General features: G+C 45.7%; 1 protein-coding gene across 1 annotated transcript; it reads right to left on the bottom strand.

Moving 5' to 3' along the window:
• Positions 1–232: 232 nt before the first annotated feature.
• slc8a4a (solute carrier family 8 member 4a) lies at positions 233–16652 on the bottom strand (the record flags this gene model as incomplete). Its single annotated transcript, XM_080529784.1, has 7 exons — positions 233–612; positions 2244–2516; positions 2824–2923; positions 3590–3708; positions 4282–4388; positions 14618–15141; positions 15321–16652. 7 exons carry the CDS (start codon positions 16650–16652, stop codon positions 233–235), a joined length of 2835 nt encoding a protein of 944 aa, XP_080385910.1.
• Positions 16653–17788: the final 1136 nt, after the last annotated feature.

Below are 17788 nucleotides of genomic sequence, written 5' to 3'. Positions count from 1 at the left end.
CTGTTCGCTTCCAATAGAATGGCTAAGGCTACCACCCACATCACTGTAAATGGCTGAAAAGTCTTCAGTCAAGCAGTCTGCATCAATAATAATAATGAATCATACAAATACTTTAAAACACTCATGATTCATGAAAGTACACAAAATGAAAGAGAGGGATATAGACATGTAAACAAAAGGCGAGGAGCTTTCTCCCTCTTTCTCTCTTTCTCGTTCTTCTTCGGTGTGTCTCTCAGAAGCCTGGCACGTGGCAGTAGGCTTCTAGTGATGATAGAAGGATGTAGATGAGCCAGAAGCAGCCAAAGAGGAAGGAGGTGATGAGCTTGGTTTTCCGCGGGCCTCCCAGCTCCCCTCCTGACACTCTGGGCCGGCGGCGATACATCAGAACACACACAGACAGCACTGCCATGATGCAGAAGAGGGTGACGGAGAACGCCAGGGAGCCTGGATTCACATGGAACTTCTTCCCGTGGGTCTTCCAGTACACAGACGCGATGGTCCACGCTACCCCAATGCCCAGGAACACGTTTACAGCATTACTACCCGTCACATTTCCAATGGATGCATCAGCATACTTGTCCTGGATGGCAGCCACCTTACTGGCAAAAGTATCTGAGAGAACATGAAGGAGGTGGAAGGAGAGGGATGAAGTAAAAACAAATGCTTTTTTAAAATGTATTTTTTTAAACAATAACAGATTTGCAAATGGTTCAAAGTTGGACATTAGGACAATGAACATAAGGGAGGCTGGGGACAAATGTAACACGGGTCATTTGTAACACCCTGCTTTTCTCTAACAATCAATGCATAGTTAGGTGTACTCACTTTGTGAAACAATACAGTCAAATATCTCACCATCTGCAGGTTTTATTGGGAAAAGTTGTTTTTGAGATTATTTTTTGGGGATTTTTTTTGATCAGCAGTATTTTTCTTCTGCAGTCTTAAGGTTTAATGTTGATTAATTGTAATTACGATTACTGTTCTGTTGGTTTGTCATGGCTGCTTGGGGGTTGGGGGCAAATGTAACACAATGTTACAGATAGGTGGGGGCCAGTCCTGGGCACACAAGGACTAACAGATGGGAGTGACAGCTACATAATCAGTCTGTGGCTGTGCATCAGGTCATTTTAAACTAGAAGCTCTAGGGTTAGGCTACTGTTATTTAGCCTACTGATATTTAGGGTAAGGGTTACCTGTTCATGAGGTTTAGTTAAGATATAATGTGTTTTGTTGCTCAGAGAATGAAGATATTATTTTGGACTACTCTAGGATCGACCATGGATCCAAACATTGTTACCATTAAACAGTCCCCTCCAGGATTTTGCAATTCTGCAATTGCATAATTCAATGCAAAATCAACCATTCCTTGTGTATTCCTTGCAAGGGCTTGCAAATTTAACTGAGCACATATGTTTACCGCTTAAAAGAGTCCAATCGAAAAAGGGCTTGCAATTTTATTTTATTTTTTAAAATTTGTTTTTCAGATTTTTATCCCTTTTTCACCCAATTTGGTAGCCAATTGAACCCAACCTAGCATCCAATTATCCCCTGCCTATTGCGAAGGATCCGCCGCACGACCCCCGTGGCCGGCAGTCCCAGAGGAGGCCGCCAGGCAGACTAGCTGACTGGCTCCTCGAGCCCAGCACCGTTATTCTGGCACCCCGGGGGCGCTGTTGCGCGACGGATCCTTGTCCGGAAATACTCCTATACCCCGCCTCGGGAGCGGCCGCCCAATATGCCGCACCCCGTGTGTGCCCCAGCCATATCCGGATCTGGCGAGCTGGGATTCGAACCCAGTCCCCGGTGGTCAGCATGCACTAGTGGCCAGTGCTTAGACCGCTACACCACCGTGGGGCAGGGGCTTGCAATTTTGATGAATTACCGCACTGTTATCACGTTATCCAGTCCGATCAAACCACGCATTAAAACAAACTTTTTTTTGTCCCATGTCAATCACAACTTCCTGGAGGGACTGATTAAAGGTGTTAATGGAGCATTAGTGTGGGTCTATTTTGTCTTTTTTTTTTTAAAGCATACTGCGATCCACTGAGACCTACAGTACACATCTATGAATGATTAGTAGACAGATGTCTGTTCTAGGTTGAGTGGTCTGAGTAAGAAATAAGTCTGAGTTACACTGAGTTGCACAAATCTTGCCCCCCGGTCTCCCCTACAGTAACAGACATAATCAGATAGCCCAGGCAGACAGAGAGTACAGACAGCCCAGACAGACAGATCCTCACCTGGAACAGAGGTGCCGAGGGCCACAAACACTACAGCGGTCACGGAATCTTTCAGCCCCACGGTGCAGCCAAAATGCGAAGCCAGGTCCCCGGTCACAGCTGTCAGAACACCAATGAGGGAGATGGATACAAAGAAGCAGGCCCAGCCATTCCAGTATTCTGTGGGTGGAACGAAGGCGAACAGAACCTTCCAGAACACTGTCAGGAAGTGCATTATGTAGTCAAAGCAGGAGGGCAGGCGTTCCTCTCCACTATCCTCCTCGTCGTCATCTCCTGGAAGAGAAACAGAGAGCTGGATGTGAACTGTATACTTGTGTATGACATCTTTAATGTGAACTGTACACTTGTGTATATGACATCTTTAATGCACCCATATCAAATAAGTAGGACAAAATGTTGTAGCCTGAGAAGTCATTAAACTGTTGGTTGGCTGAGGATGACACTATTTCACGGGTCTGTGAGCTCTCTAATATCTCTGCCATAAACAACACAGCATTGACTTAGCGTTAATGCATGAGAGTGCAAATGTTAGTGTTGGCCCTGAGATTTAGGAGAAAGAGAGAAAGAGAGGGCCGCTCACCTGCGCTGACAGTGACAGCATTAACAAATTGCTCTCTCCAACTGCTGCTTCCAACCACCATCGCAAGGTTGGTTTTCTTAATCAGCTTATCCACTGTGTTCTACAGACGGGCGCACAGAATACCAAGACACACAAACAACAAAGACAAAAACAAAGAAAACAAAGAAAGCAAAACAACGAATTAGTAATCAGAGTGTATAATAGAGTAGTCCAGAAATAGAACAGATAGAAGTCATATTTTAAGTTGAGGGTCAGGGTTGGCCTGATGCGTATGCTGTGATACAACATGATAAACCCATGCAAAGCCTGGTGCTCATTCTATTCAATGCCATAGCACCCTGTTTGTTTGTTGCTCCAACAACAGTGACTGAGGGCAATGCTGTATACCGGTATGTCTGTTACAGTGTCTCCTAAGTCTAATGAGCTGGTGACCTGAGTGGCCTTCAGTGTCCAGACTGTCTCTGCTCAGCAGCACAGTGGAGAGCAGAGTAGACAGTGACCTTCCTCATCCACTGAAGTGTGTGTTTGTGTGTGCGTGTGTGTGTGTGTGCGTGTGTGCGTGTGTGTGTGTGTGTGTGTGTGTGTGTGTGCGTGTGTGTGTGTGTGTGTGTGCGTGTGTGCGTGTGTGTGTGTGTGTGTGTGTGTGTGTGTGTGTGTGTGTGTGCGCGCGTGTGTGTGTGCGCGTGTGTGTGTGTGTGTGTGTGTGTGTGTGTGTGAGGGACGGGGTAAATATTAGAGGGGTGTGGGGTCTGGTCTCATGGGATACCTTGAACTCATAGGATTCCTCAATCACCACCTCTAGCTTGGTGTGTTCTCCCAGACTGGGACAGCCCATCTTAGACACATCCTCTTCACCCACCGCTGGCTTGTTCTCATTGGAGTCCCCTGTGAGGCCAAGAGGAACACTTTAATATAATGTATAATGCATTGTCTACTGTGAAAACAGTGTGTACAGTGTGGACAGACACCAGGAGTTTGGTACGCTGGGAGGGATCTTTACAATGTTATGACAGTTGCAGCAATAATTGAAATGCACAGAGGACATTCAATTAGTGTGAAGGACTATAATTAATATGCAGTGAGAGGTAAACGCCTCGAGATACAGCTCCCTCTCAACACTCCCTCTCTCTTGAACCTCCCCCCCGCTCTAAGTCAGTAATGCCAATTTATGTTCCGAACAGATATAACCACTTGTACAGTCATGGATACAGCCTGTCCATATACATTCATTTGAGAGATGCTGTCTTTTTTTCCAATATGACTTTTTCAGTGAGCTTTCGCATTTATTGAAATGAAGCCAAGATTATGCGTCCTGCACTATAAAAGGATGGATGTGGAATAAAATCAATTCAGGGGTGGAAAGGACATCCAATAACTGAAAAACAGAGCATTTTGGGATGTATGGGTAACACGACAGGGCTACAGTACGGCAGGGACAGTGATTGATGCATTACTGACCGTGCTTCTGTCCCACCTCCAGCAGCACCGGCTCCCCCAGCGTGATGGTGAAGCTCTTGTTCTTCTCATACTCCTCGTCATCAATGATCTTCACGTCCAACAGCTTCCTGGAGACAGACGGACAGACAGACAGACAGACAGGGTAAACACGAGCATGTTGGGTAAGAGAGAGACAGAAACAGATGTCGCTTCAGGGGGAGAAAGAAAGAGGGGGTGAGAGAGAGAGAGAGAGAGAGAGAGAGAGAGAGAGAGAGAGAGAGAGAGAGAGTTTAGGGTGGAGGGAGAGAAGTTAGGATGGACAGATAAACAGATAAGGGGTGATGAATTATATATATATATACATTATATGGACAAACGTATCGGGACACCCAAACATCACACCCATATTTGCTTGTTGAACTTCTCATTCCAAAACCATGGGCATTAATATGGAGTTGGTCCCACCTTTGCTGCTATAACAGCTTCCACTCTTCTAGGACTTTCTACTAGATTTTAGAATATGGTTGCAGGTTGCTCCCATTCAGCATTAATGAGGTCAGGCACTGATGTTGAGCGAGAAGGACTGGCTCGCAGTCGGCGTTCCAATTCATCCCAAAGGTGTTAGATGGGGTTGAGGTCAGAGCTCTGTGTGCAGGCCAGTCAAGTTCTCCCAGACACTTAATGCTGTAGCATTAAGATTTCCCTTCACTGGAACTAAGGGGCCTAGCCCAGACTATGAAAACAGCCCCAGACGATAATTGTGTCCACATACCTTTGTCCATATAGTATATATATATATACATACAGTATATATGCCATTCAGCTGACGCGGCAAACTTTGCAGTGAGTGCAGTGAGTGCAAAGTCAAACACACTCGATTCCATTCCACACATTACAATGAGACCGCCCTCCGACTTCTACCTCCACCAGCCTCCCCTGATGGAGAGACGGGGGTAAACAACCCAAAGTCTATTCAAAGTCATTGATTGGAATAAACAGTGAGAGTGGGAGAGGAGTGCAGGAGGCAGCAGCACAGGTGTCCAGGACATTGGTAAATAGATTTTTTTAAATGAAGAGAGGAAGCAAACAACTAGACAGTTAAACAACTCACATTATGGACACAGTGAATGTACACACGCACGCACGCACACACACACAGACACGCCCCTTCCTTCAATCTATCCTTATCACTAGATACCTCTTTAATCCATCTTGCTGAGCCTCCTCCTTTCCATCTCCTCCAACCCAGAATCACGGTTTAATCCTTCATACACTCTTCACTATAATTACATTTATTCAGAATCCTTCTGGTACAAACACATTAACAAACGCATTAATCACAAACGATTTACCCGTACCCCCTCATTTCTTTCCTCTGCCCATCTTTGTGTTCTCTCGACTAGATGCCACTGACCCCAAAAACCTCTCTTTGTGTGGTGTTTCATATCAGCGCAAATGTGTTCACTGCAGCCATGTCGTGGCACAGTTCCCATGGGTGGGCTCCATCCCCTCCACACGCCAGCCAAACAGTTCAGAGTCAAACAGATAGCAGCGGACGCCTATCAGACGGTTATCAGCCCATGCTGAGACTGCTGGGCCAGCTCAAGCAGATGGGCTAAGCCACACACAGTACAGTAAGAACTGTCACAAAATGTTGTGTGCTCCCGTGCCCAGCAGACCTCACCAGCTACAAATAAACCTGACACCCCCCTCCCTGCTGATACACACACCTCTGATACACACACATGAATGGTGTGGTCCCAGGTGTCACCTCACCCAACAGTAGATACGGTACAGATCGACAGGCATTCACAGAAGACAGGCGGAGATGCACACAGATAGAGATGGAGATGGATGAGGAGGAGAGGAGAAGGGAGGGAAAGCAGGCAAGCAGGAGGAAATGGCATTAGTGCATTTATCTCATTAAGCATGAGGCCCTAACCTCACACTGGCCTTCAGGTAATGAGTGGCACTGTTACTCAGTGGAGCAACAAACAGATACACACACACATAGTCACATACAGATATACACAAACGTATGTGCAAACACATGCAAACACACACAGACACATGCACACACCATCAATATGGCGCATGCACACACACACACACACGCACGCACGCACGCACGCACACACACACACACACACACACACACACACACACACACACACACACACACACACACACACACACACACACACACAGTGAATAGGCCCATTCAGTACATATACACATTAATTTACTCGCTTGAGTTAATCCAGAAGGAACACACTCACATTAAGCAATTGAGCAATGAATGAAATGTCAAATGTACAGAGGATTTACATGTGACTGAATATAAGACACTGGCCACTATAAGCATCACCAACACCGCCAACATATGCCTTTCTGTCTGATTAGATACAGAGAGCGGGGAAACAGCAAAGGAATATAAATGTTCTGGTAATATCGCGTACAGTGCCACAGGTGAGCTTGTAACACATTAAGGTCAACAGTAACACATTAGCACTGTCAAATTATGGTGGTGTATGTGCAGCTGTGTGCAGTCTATGAAACACAAATTCATGGTTGGCATGGAAACAGGTAGCAATAGTGTATGTTCTGTTAAAAGTCATCGCCTTCAGCAAGATAGCGGTAGTATGTGAGCGTGAAAGAGATAGAGAGAGAGAGAGGGAGAGAGACAGATAGAAGGGGCATCCATAGAGAGAGAGAGAGCTTCTCCATGTATTGTATTTTCTCCAATTGTTTAATCGTAATCGATCTGACATCTTATCACGGTTTATAAATGTAGCGTTTGGACACTTAAGACACACCAAATGACTAAACAGATCAGTGTCCTCAAACACTTTTTTCGATTGCATGACTAACAGATTCTTTCACCCTCACGTTTCTGCTGGATGAAATCCGAAGCAAAGCAAATTGGGTTTTCGGGTCCCTCAGGTACGCTCATGACTGGCCCACCACAGTCTAGGTTGGCCTACTGCTCTGGTGTAATGCTTCTACCTCAGCAACTGTAGTTCCCACCAAATGATGCTGTGGATCGTTGATGAAAAGGAGCTCGTCCCTGAGGAGTGACGATTAGAGAGAATGAAAGGGAAGCTGTTTCTCGTTCCCTTCCTCTTCCCTCTCCTCTCTTGCTTCCCACCTTCTGTCCTTTACATCTTTCTTCTCTACTCCTCTGGATGTCTGATCAGCAATTCTCCTTTGTTCGTTCACTCATCAACTATTGATTCCTTTTGACTCCTTTTCTTCCACAGTTTCGACTATGCTAGTCCATGGCTGCGTGCTGTTCTTGTTTTTCCCTTTTATTGCAGGAATACTCTGTCTCTCTGGAATGGAGCACAATTGTGTCTGCATGTGAAATGTTCTTCTCAGTATTGCATCACCTCGCTGTGTGCCAATTAAGGTGGATGTTTATATACATATGTTTGCATGAATACACATTTAGTAAGGCCTCACATCTGGAGGTATACAGTATTCATGCAGGTTTAGCATTGTGAGGCCATTTCGCTGATCTGTGGGCCTGCAGAGACGGTAGTGGCAGGGCTGGGAAATATTATATCTCTCTGAGGTTCTCTGCTCTGGCACAGGGAGGACCTTGCGGAAAAGTGTATATTGGACCATAAATTGTTTATTTATATCTCTGTTCTTCTCTCTGCCTTAAAATATTTAAATCCCTTGCATATAAAGTATGGGCCATGTGGGTCCCATAAGGCCAGACAAGTTTGTCTGTGTCAGCCATTCTCAATGGCCAAGATCAATGATGTCTCACTCGCTCTTGTTTTCTCTCTAGCCTTCCTCTTCCTCGATAAATCTCCCTCCTCCTACTATACCCTTACCATTCTCCACACAACATTACACTGTACGTTTATTTGCATCATAACTCTGGTAGACAATGTCAGTATATCTTGTCGCCGGTGAAACCCTTGAATAAATCCCCATTACCCCAATATCCCAACTCTGTACATTAAAAGCACTTTTAAAATGCAGAAGGCTTCTTTTGAAAATCTGTGAGTTTTATCACAGAGCACAAGTCCTTTATTTTTCATGGAGGAAGCTAGAGGGATAGAGTGAGCCAGAAAGAGTTGCTGAGGCAGAGAGAGAGAGAGAGAATATCACGGAAGAGCGGAGAGAGGAGAAGAGGGCTTTGGGGAACAACCCTGAAACGCTGCCGCCTCATAATTACTGAGGGAGAGAGAGAGAGAGAAAGTGAGAGAGAGAGAGAGAGAGAGAGAGAGAGAGAGAGAGAGAGAGAGAGAGAGAGAGAGAGAGAGAGAGGGAGAGATGGGATCGGAGGTATGATAAGATGAAGAATGTAATTAATTTTCATGCAGTTCTCTTCCCTGGCGTATGAATCATACACCTCTGTACTCCCTAATTGTTTAACTCATAACGTGTGGGCGAGTGGCATGGGGAGAGTGAGCGAGGGAAGGAGAGATAAGGGGAGAGATAGAGATTGTGGGGTGGTAGTGTTCATAGCCTACCAAGCATGCAGGGTGCTAAACCTCCATCCATCATCAACCTGTCCTTTCTCTTCTGGGGGATTGAAATAGAAAATACTCATACAGTAATATAACACATCAGAGTTATATACTGTAAATGCCCTACTCACTGATTCTGAGACAAACCTACAGAGAGAATAGAGACAGGTGGAGGTAGATACTGTATGCAATTGGTCAATTTCTGATGCTGAGTGAAAGTGAGCTGAGCTAAACAGATCTCTCTCACTCCCCTCAGAACCAACGGCAGCCCTGCCACCTGGATTGCTATAGGGCTGAGAGATGGTGCTGGAGAAACTGTAACCACTTTCAAATTCATCGATGGAGCTATGGATGTAAGGGTAAGGATCAACATAATAGTTTGAAACATATTTTGAAGCTAGAGGCTAAATGACAATGTTCACAAACCATGGAGTAAAACAACCTTATATTTTGGGTTGTGATGGGGTAAGACAATACCTGTGCTCAAGAATCAATAGGTAAACATTGAATCAAAAATAACCACTGAATTATGTATTATGTAACATAATACTCTACAGTTATAGGCAGCACAGAGACACACAGACACACAGACACACACACACACACACACACACACACACACACACACACTTGGTATGGTAGTCTCGATATAGTAGTAGTAGTAGTAGTAGTAGTAGTAGTAGTAGTAGTAGTAGTAGTAGTAGTAGTAGTAGTAGTAGTAGTAGTAGTAGTAGTAGTAGGTACTAGTAGCATAGTAGTAGCAGTACAATAAGGACCATGGTACTGTATATTAATGGTAACATGAGAAGCACGATCCTGTGACTAGTCCCTCGTCGCTAATTACAAGCTCTTGAGAACTGCAACAGAGCAGAGCCTAATGTTGTGTTTGATTTCCACGCCACATGTTTGTGTATGCAGAGTTACAGGGGCCACAGGGGAAACATAAATAAAACAGAATAAATAACTGCAATAGAGGGGCGGAGAAAATACACAAGGACTCTTCAGTACCATGCAGCAAAACATGGTCGCAGTGTGGTACATTAAACCATGCTGCACTAGAAAGATTCAGTTTCTGTGTGCACTTTACAATACAGGTACAGTATGTGTGGTGTGTGTGTGTGTGTATGTGTGTGTGTGTGTGTGTGTGTGTGTGTGTGTGTGTGTGTGTGTGTGTGTCTGTCTGTCTGTCTGTCTGTCTGTGTGGTAGTGAATGCTCACTATGTGCAATGAAATCTCCAGCTGTCCACAGTTTGTGTTCCCCTTAATGCATGTACCACTTTATGCTCAATCACATACAACATAGCATTGCGCCAGAGCTACATATGCACAGACACATACTACATACACACCAAACTAAATGGTGGCTGAATATGTGTGTATTTTACGTGCGAATAATTGTGGTGATGTACACTTTAGTATGTCTCGGTGGGAGCAGCTGATGTGTTTGCCTCAGCCCTCCACACTCCCCTGCACTCTCACATTAAATCTGTTTCTCTCTCCCTCCATCTCCCTAACGATATGTGGGCGGCTGTCTATTTCTGTCCACACATACACACAGAAGCATGGACACGCACAGGCAATGGTTTGACGAGAAGAAAACATAAAGGCTTTTACAGAGCAATCAGACGTCATAATGACTGCGTACGCCAGCCATGCCAATGGGAGAACACTGACCTGCTCTAAAAAAAGGTGAACTGAAAGAGGAGCATTTCAGGTTGAACTGTACATAAGATAATATGGATCCTCTCTGCCTAAACATGGGAGAGAGACAGACAGACATGCAGGCAGGCAGACAGACAGGCAGACATACAAGCAGACAGATTGACAGACATGCAGGCAGACAGACATGCAGGCAGACAGACAGGCAGGCAGGCAGACAGACAGATAGACAGACAGACAGACGGACAGACAGACAGACAGGCAGACAGACATGCGTGCAGACAGACAAGAATAGAGAGCAGGTGAACAGCTCCCACAGCAGATATGCAGCAGATTGCAGCATACAGCAGTGAAGCCAGAAGTGTGAGAGAGACGTGGAGCAGCTGGCCTGGTATGTCATACAGGACCCTGGCGCAGAGTGGGTTCTGGATGGGGAGGTGGGGACAGGTCACCCATCACTGCCTGCTGATCCCAGCCAGGGTCTCATTAACCAGGGAAACAGGTTGGGGTACAGGGGATGGACTCAGGAACCTGGCCCAGATTTTGACAAACAGTGACAGATTCCAGGGAACTCTGATATTCTTCTTTTGTTTGGTTTTGTTTTTATTTTATTTGTTTTTTGCTCTACTTACGCAGGCGAGTGTGAAATGAAACACTGGCCACACGCCTAAACATTCACAACTGAATACAATTAAAAGCAAATTAAATCAGTAAACATTATTGGACACCTACCCTGTCCACATTTTGAACACCTGATACACAATCATGTAATGATGCTCCTGGCTTTGGCAATCGATCAACATTTTCTCATCATTGCAGCTGCACCTTATGGCATAGGGATTAGGGGATGAGAGGCGATTATGTATCACTGCTTGGCAGCGGTCGTGTGATCTGAGCCAATGTTTGATCTGGCTTGTGAGAATGAGCAAATAGCTATAAAAGAAACGTTAAAACGCGTTAAAACAAACAGACTGCAAATATTAATCAAAGCTGTCATTATGATGCGGATACAAGTTCCCTGTCAATCCACCAACCGTCTTGTGTGTTTATTTCAGTCCTTTGGATAAATAGTAAGTACTATCTGCAGACATTAGGAAAGATTTAGCCACTGTTAACAAAAAAAACAATGGAAGTGATTGGGGAACAAATAGAATATATTTTTTTTTGCAGAGAGTTGTCGCCTATGCTGGCTTGCAAGTGGCAGTAGGCAAGTTTAAATCAATCTAATATTCCTAAATTACTCTGGTACATCTTTTACACCGATTAGGCAGTGAAATTGTCTGGCAAAAGATCATCACCTGAGACCATCTCTATCCCATCGAAATCACATTCGGAAAAACAGTGGCTCCACCTGACCACCTTTTTGGAAATAATAATAACATTACAAAGATCCTAATAACGCAGCGAGCGGAGCAGGGAGAGAGAGCATTGTTTTGGTTCCTTTTGTAGAGGAGGGTACTGCACTACAGTATCTACTGCAATCCTGCCTACTGCCCACATGAACGGTCAGTAGCTAGTTCACAGAGTGTGACTGCCATTTAAAATGATTGCAGAATGAAAGGCGAGGAGAGATGTATGTATGCGCCAGAACGAGAATGAGAAATAAGCACAAGGAGCAGAGAGTGAGAGATGAACATTTTAAAAATAGAGACATCCTTTGTGTGAGAACGCGGAAATCTCAAGTCAGTCCTTTTTCGCCCCTGGCAAACATACAGATTTCCTAAATAGAATAAACCAACAATTTTCCCAATCTGAATCAGCAGTGGCTTCTTCAAAAGATGTGCATAGGAATCAGAAACTCTAACCTAACCTCACACTGAATTTTCAAACAGACTCCCATGTGTACAAAGCACTACTAACCTGTGACCCTGCCACTACGCCGTAGCTGTGCATATCAGAATTCTCAAGTGGTTATTGATCCAGTCAGTGTGTAGACTCTGAGTGGTAACGAGAAGGGAGGTATTGATTTCCCCTGCGGAGGGTGTCTCTCTCCCAGTCGTTTGATCTCATCTTATATAACTGCCCCCTTTCCCTGTTTCCCTCGCCTACAGTACATCTCATTGTTTAAAGCTTGTTTTTCCCTCTCTAGCCTCAAACAGAAGAGTGCATTGCACACACACTCTTGGGGGCAGCACGCACACACACACACACACACACACACCCACACCCACACACACACACACACACACACACACACACACACACACACACACACACACACACACACACACACACACACACACACACACACACAGAAAAATAGAGAGGGGGTTTATGTTCACTAATCCGCGAATACAGACAATATTTGTATATGTTTATGATATTTCTCAGCTTTCTTTTTTTGAGTTGGAGGTTTCTGTGTGTAAATCTCAGATTTAGTATTTATTGTACCTAAAAACGAGCAGGCAAAACGTACATTTGAATTCAAGGCCATTCCTCCCAGCTCCTTCTTAGTTGCCTGCAAACTTGGCCTCCTCCTCTCCTGCTCCTCTGCTCACACACACACTCAAACCTCTGGACCTCGGCTGGCTGCTGTCAGCCTACTTGAGTTGTGACTGCCCTGGGAGAAAGCCAGTTAGACTGATAAAGTGTTTGGAAGAGGTGATTTGGCTGTCTGGATAAATGCACACACACACACACACACACACACACACACACACGCAAATTGCACTAAAATTAACACATTAACACATCAGCCAAATAGACCAGATCTGTATTTAAACAGTCCAATACACAGTTTACTGTACTCAGGCCCACTCACCCACTCATCCAACCTACGCATCACACCCACACAGACAAATCTTGAAATCCTCTTCACATGAATAGCAAACACATGCACCTGTGCTTCCACCCACTCATCTAAAACATGTTATACACACTCCACTTTTTCTGGCAGTTTTTTCACAAAGCACACACACACACACACACACACACACACACACACACACACACACACATACACATAAACACATGCATACATGTACACACACACACACACACAAACACACACGCCCCCACACACCACTCTTTAAGCTCTCTTCCTTATCAGTCATCCAACCTGCCTACAATGAGAGACAGCTGTTAACACATCGCTCTGCACTCTCATCCTCTCTATCTCTCCTTCCGCCCTCTTACCTGCCTTTTTGACGCAAAATCTATCTCTCGAATCTCATCACACTAACCGTCATCACACAAATCTGTTTCATTTCAGACATCCCACAGTCCACCCTTCTCTCTCAATCCGTTATTATTTTTCTCAGTTACTTTACATACACCTCTTTACCATCTTTTTCAGCAAGATTAATTTAGCCTTTCCTTTTCTGTACTCCCTTTATCCCTCGCTGTACATGAATATGGAGAGATTTCTAGTGCAAATCCCTATTATTTACTGATCTACCATAATGATCTTGCCTATGATCCTCTCCTTCCAAAATCCTCAGAAAATCTCTTTTGCTTTACAAATGGACTGGAACTTCTGCCCAACATTGCAAACAATGCTCAGACCAATAGATGATCAGATTCAGATGATAAACACTCTCCCTCCACGGAAAATCACTTAACCTCCATGAAATGCTCAATTTAAAGGCCCACGCCAGACAGCTTTGCTTCCTGGCTTTTCTTGAAGAAACGACTAAAAGAACGGAAGCACCAAGTGGAGACGTTATTCATTCATGGAGTTATTTGGGTATGTAGTGCCATATATAACTAGGAGCTATTTAAATAAAATGTGTCGAAAGGTTGTCTGACTTAGTCACAAAAAAAGCCAGTGAAGGTGGTTTGGTGGTTTATATTTGACTCTGGGAGCTAACTTTATAAACAGGCTAGCAACGTCACACTTCGGAGCTCTGAGATGTATGAAGGAACCCTTTAGGAGGAGCTAAGAAAAGCTAATCGTCGAAAGTAGACAGACTTTGACCTAAATCTAAATTTTCTGACTTGAATGATTATGCAATAACATTGTGCAGCTCTACATTGTGCAGATGGACTGTATCAGATATTATATAATATCCATTTATGCTATAATATTACAACACTTGGGGTCTGTCATACTGGTTAAGTAACATTTACACAGCTCTAAGATTTAGAAACAAAAGATGCTGCTACAATGCTGTTGTGCTCTATGTGCCCTCTGGCACAATGAGATTTAAGTAATTAAGTAAGTAAGTAAGTAAGTAAATGGAACAGACGCAATCATGAAGATTGCTGTTACTCACATGGTCTCGTCATTCTGGAACTCCAGTTTGCCGGCAACCTCCTCGTAGTCATCCCCAGCCTTGGCAGTGACCTCCTGGGTGTGGTAAGGCACAGCCACCTTGCCCCTTGCCCCGGATGTCCGGTGCACCTTCACCTGCATGATGCCCACGCTCTCGCTGACCCTCATAGACTCACTCTCAAACGTGAAAATGCCTGCGTGGTCGTCATCATAGATGGTTACCGTGGCAGTGTGAGCAACACCGAGGGCTGCCTTGGGGGGCACGTGGGGGGAGAGGCCACCGCCTATCATGCTGTTGCCGGTGGCAATGGAGCTGGGTTCAAGAATGGCGACCTCAGCGCGATGGACTATGCGGGGGTTGCTGAGGTGCACGTAGAAGTGCTCATCCTCTTCAAAGATGTCATCATCAATAACGCCCACTGTCAGCTCCTTCAGTGTCTCACCAGGTTTGAAGACCAGAGTTCCCTCTGCAAACTCATAGTCTGAGCCAGCGTTGGCTGTACCGTCCTCCGTCCTGTAGTCCACCTGAGGAAAGACAATCCGTTCACGGGACTGGAGTAATTACTAGAACAAATGTCTCTCAAAATGACACAAATCTATCAAATGAAAACATAAAATCGAGTTTGAGTAATTTCCAATTCAAGAACCTTTTCTATTTCGCGTTCCCTTTTTAAAACGTTTTCTCTTTTCAGTGAATGACTTACCTTGACGGTGCAGCCGCTTTCTCCTCCATGCCGCCCCACAGATAGCTTGAGCGAGCCACAGTTCTCAAAGCACTGGTAGTGGGAGGGCTCAAACTGCAGGTAGATGGTATGTGGGTCCTCCTCATGTCCACTGGCCTCATGGCAACTCACCACCTTCCTGGCCTGGTCGGCCGCATGCTTCTTCAGGATGTTCCCAGCGCCGATCATCATGCGTGTGGCCTGGATGCGGTAGAAGGCCCGGCTTTTCTGCTGCTGGACCAGCACTTGGTAGTTAGCCATCTCGATCAGTTGCTCCGTGTCCTTGTCTGGGTGCCTCTGTTTGAGTTCCTTCAGTGTGCGGGCCATGTCCCGTCGAGCCTCCTCCTCCTGGTCTTTCTCTGTCCCCCCACCCTCCTCCACCCCCTCCAGCATGCCGTCCAAGACCTCCTTGGGGTGAGGGTGGGAGTTCCCCCCCTGACCGTCCATCTCCATGTCCATCTTGGTAAAAGCGCTGTCTCCCTCCGTCTCAATGATGATGCCGCGGGCCTTGTCGACGCGGTAGTGTTTGTGGATGTACTTGTAGAAGAGCAGGCGTCGGTCGGCGATCCAGGCCTGAAACACGCAGAGGGGGAAGAAGAGGAATGTGACCACAGCCTCCCAGACCTCCACCTCCCCCGGGGAGATCACTGCCAGAATCAGGTAGAGCCAGATGTACGCAAATATGCTCCAGGCTGCTGTGACAAAGAACACTCGCAGGTGCTTTATCTTACGCACCTCATTGTCTGGCACCACATACACACACAAGGCGATGATAATGAACATGTTGAACGCAGCACTGCCCACGATGGTGCTCGGGCCCAGGGAACCAGCCTCAAACTTGTGCCCGCACACCTCGATCACAGAGAGCAGGATCTCTGGGGCAGACGACCCCAGGGCCATCAGTGTGAGGTTGGACACAGTCTCGTTCCAGATGCGCACTGTGGCCGTGGAGGTCTCACCGTTGGGCTTCTTAATGGTGATCTCTTTCTCCTGGGAAGTGATGACCTCGATCGCCGACATGAAGCGGTCGGCGATGATGGACATGCCCAGGAACATGTAGATGAGCGCCACAAAGTAGACGATGGCCCGTGCCACCTTGTCCCCCACTGAGGGGTTCTGAGGGTTCCACATGGGCAGGACCACACCTTCAGAACAGCTGTCCTCACCTGAGCAGTTGCCGGGCGCACTGCTCTGTTTGTGGTCGGAGCTGCCATCCGAGAGATGGGAGAGCCCCAGGAGGAAGAGGAGGAGGAGGGAGGTGGAGAGGCAGGAGGCAGAGGGGTGAGCAAGGGTCAGAATGCGCCTGTGTAACATGGTGGCGTCAGGATCTTCAAATGAGCTGGTCCTAGAGATCCGTCTGTTTCACGTCCAACGACTCAACAGATACCCCTGAAAAACACAAGAGAACATTTGTTGTGTTTCAGTGGTGAATCACAGCGTAAATAGTTAAACAGTAATACAGTGAATGCCAAACCACAGACATAGCTCTGGTTTATCTATTGACGGCTGGACAACTGAATCAAAACCAGCAGACCATGTAAGAAGCTCTCCAGGACTTGGACTAGGGACCGCTCTCTTAGATGTTTGTGCTTTTCTCTAATCCTTTATTATTCAATCCAGTACCCCCATTACACTTGATAGGCCCAATCAGATTAAAGAAAATCAAGGTTGCCAGTTTTGTATTGGCATAGCACTCTGTACTAATAATTTAAATAATTGAGTGGAAAAAAAGATGTAAAAATATAACCGTCACTCTTTCCAATCTCTGACTGTACTGTGCCAAACGAAGTGTTAAAACATGACAGAATGGTGCAGAGGAGATACTATACAGAGTGTGTTTACTCCACTCTTATCCCTGAAAAGTCCTGGCTGAGGCATCTTTTATATAAGAGCATGTATCATGCATGGATGATCACCGACGCCTCTTCTTCCTTAGCTCTCCACACACACACACACACACACACACACACACACACACACACACACACACACACGCGCGCACACACACACGCGCACACACACACACACACACACACACACACGCGCGCGCACACACACACACACACACACGCGCACACACACACACACACACACACCTCTAAGCCTTTGAGTGGTCTCTCTGCGGTTTCTCACTTCATACAGCTTGCCTCCCACCTGTAGGCTAGGACGCCTCACCTAATCAACAACACTGCAGGTTCCCTTTGCTTTCAAACAATGGGAATGGCAACAGATCACTAGAAAGCCAATAACAACAGTGCATCTGAGTGGGTTACCTTAACTGCATTTGACCATGATGGCTGATGCACTAACAAGGAGATTGGGTAAAAAGGTGGGTAAAAAGCAGCAATAATCTGTGGAGAGGATCTAGTCTTTATTCACTGTGTTCTGGCATTTTCATCAGCATTGCCTTCAGAAATCTATTCTTGGAACTTAAATTATTTGAGATGGAA

This window comes from Nansenia antarctica (genome assembly GCF_963989245.1).
Source record: "Nansenia antarctica genome assembly, chromosome: 4".
Classification (NCBI taxonomy): Eukaryota; Metazoa; Chordata; class Actinopteri; order Argentiniformes; family Microstomatidae; genus Nansenia; species Nansenia antarctica.
This window is presented reverse-complemented; position numbering and strand designations above follow the sequence as displayed.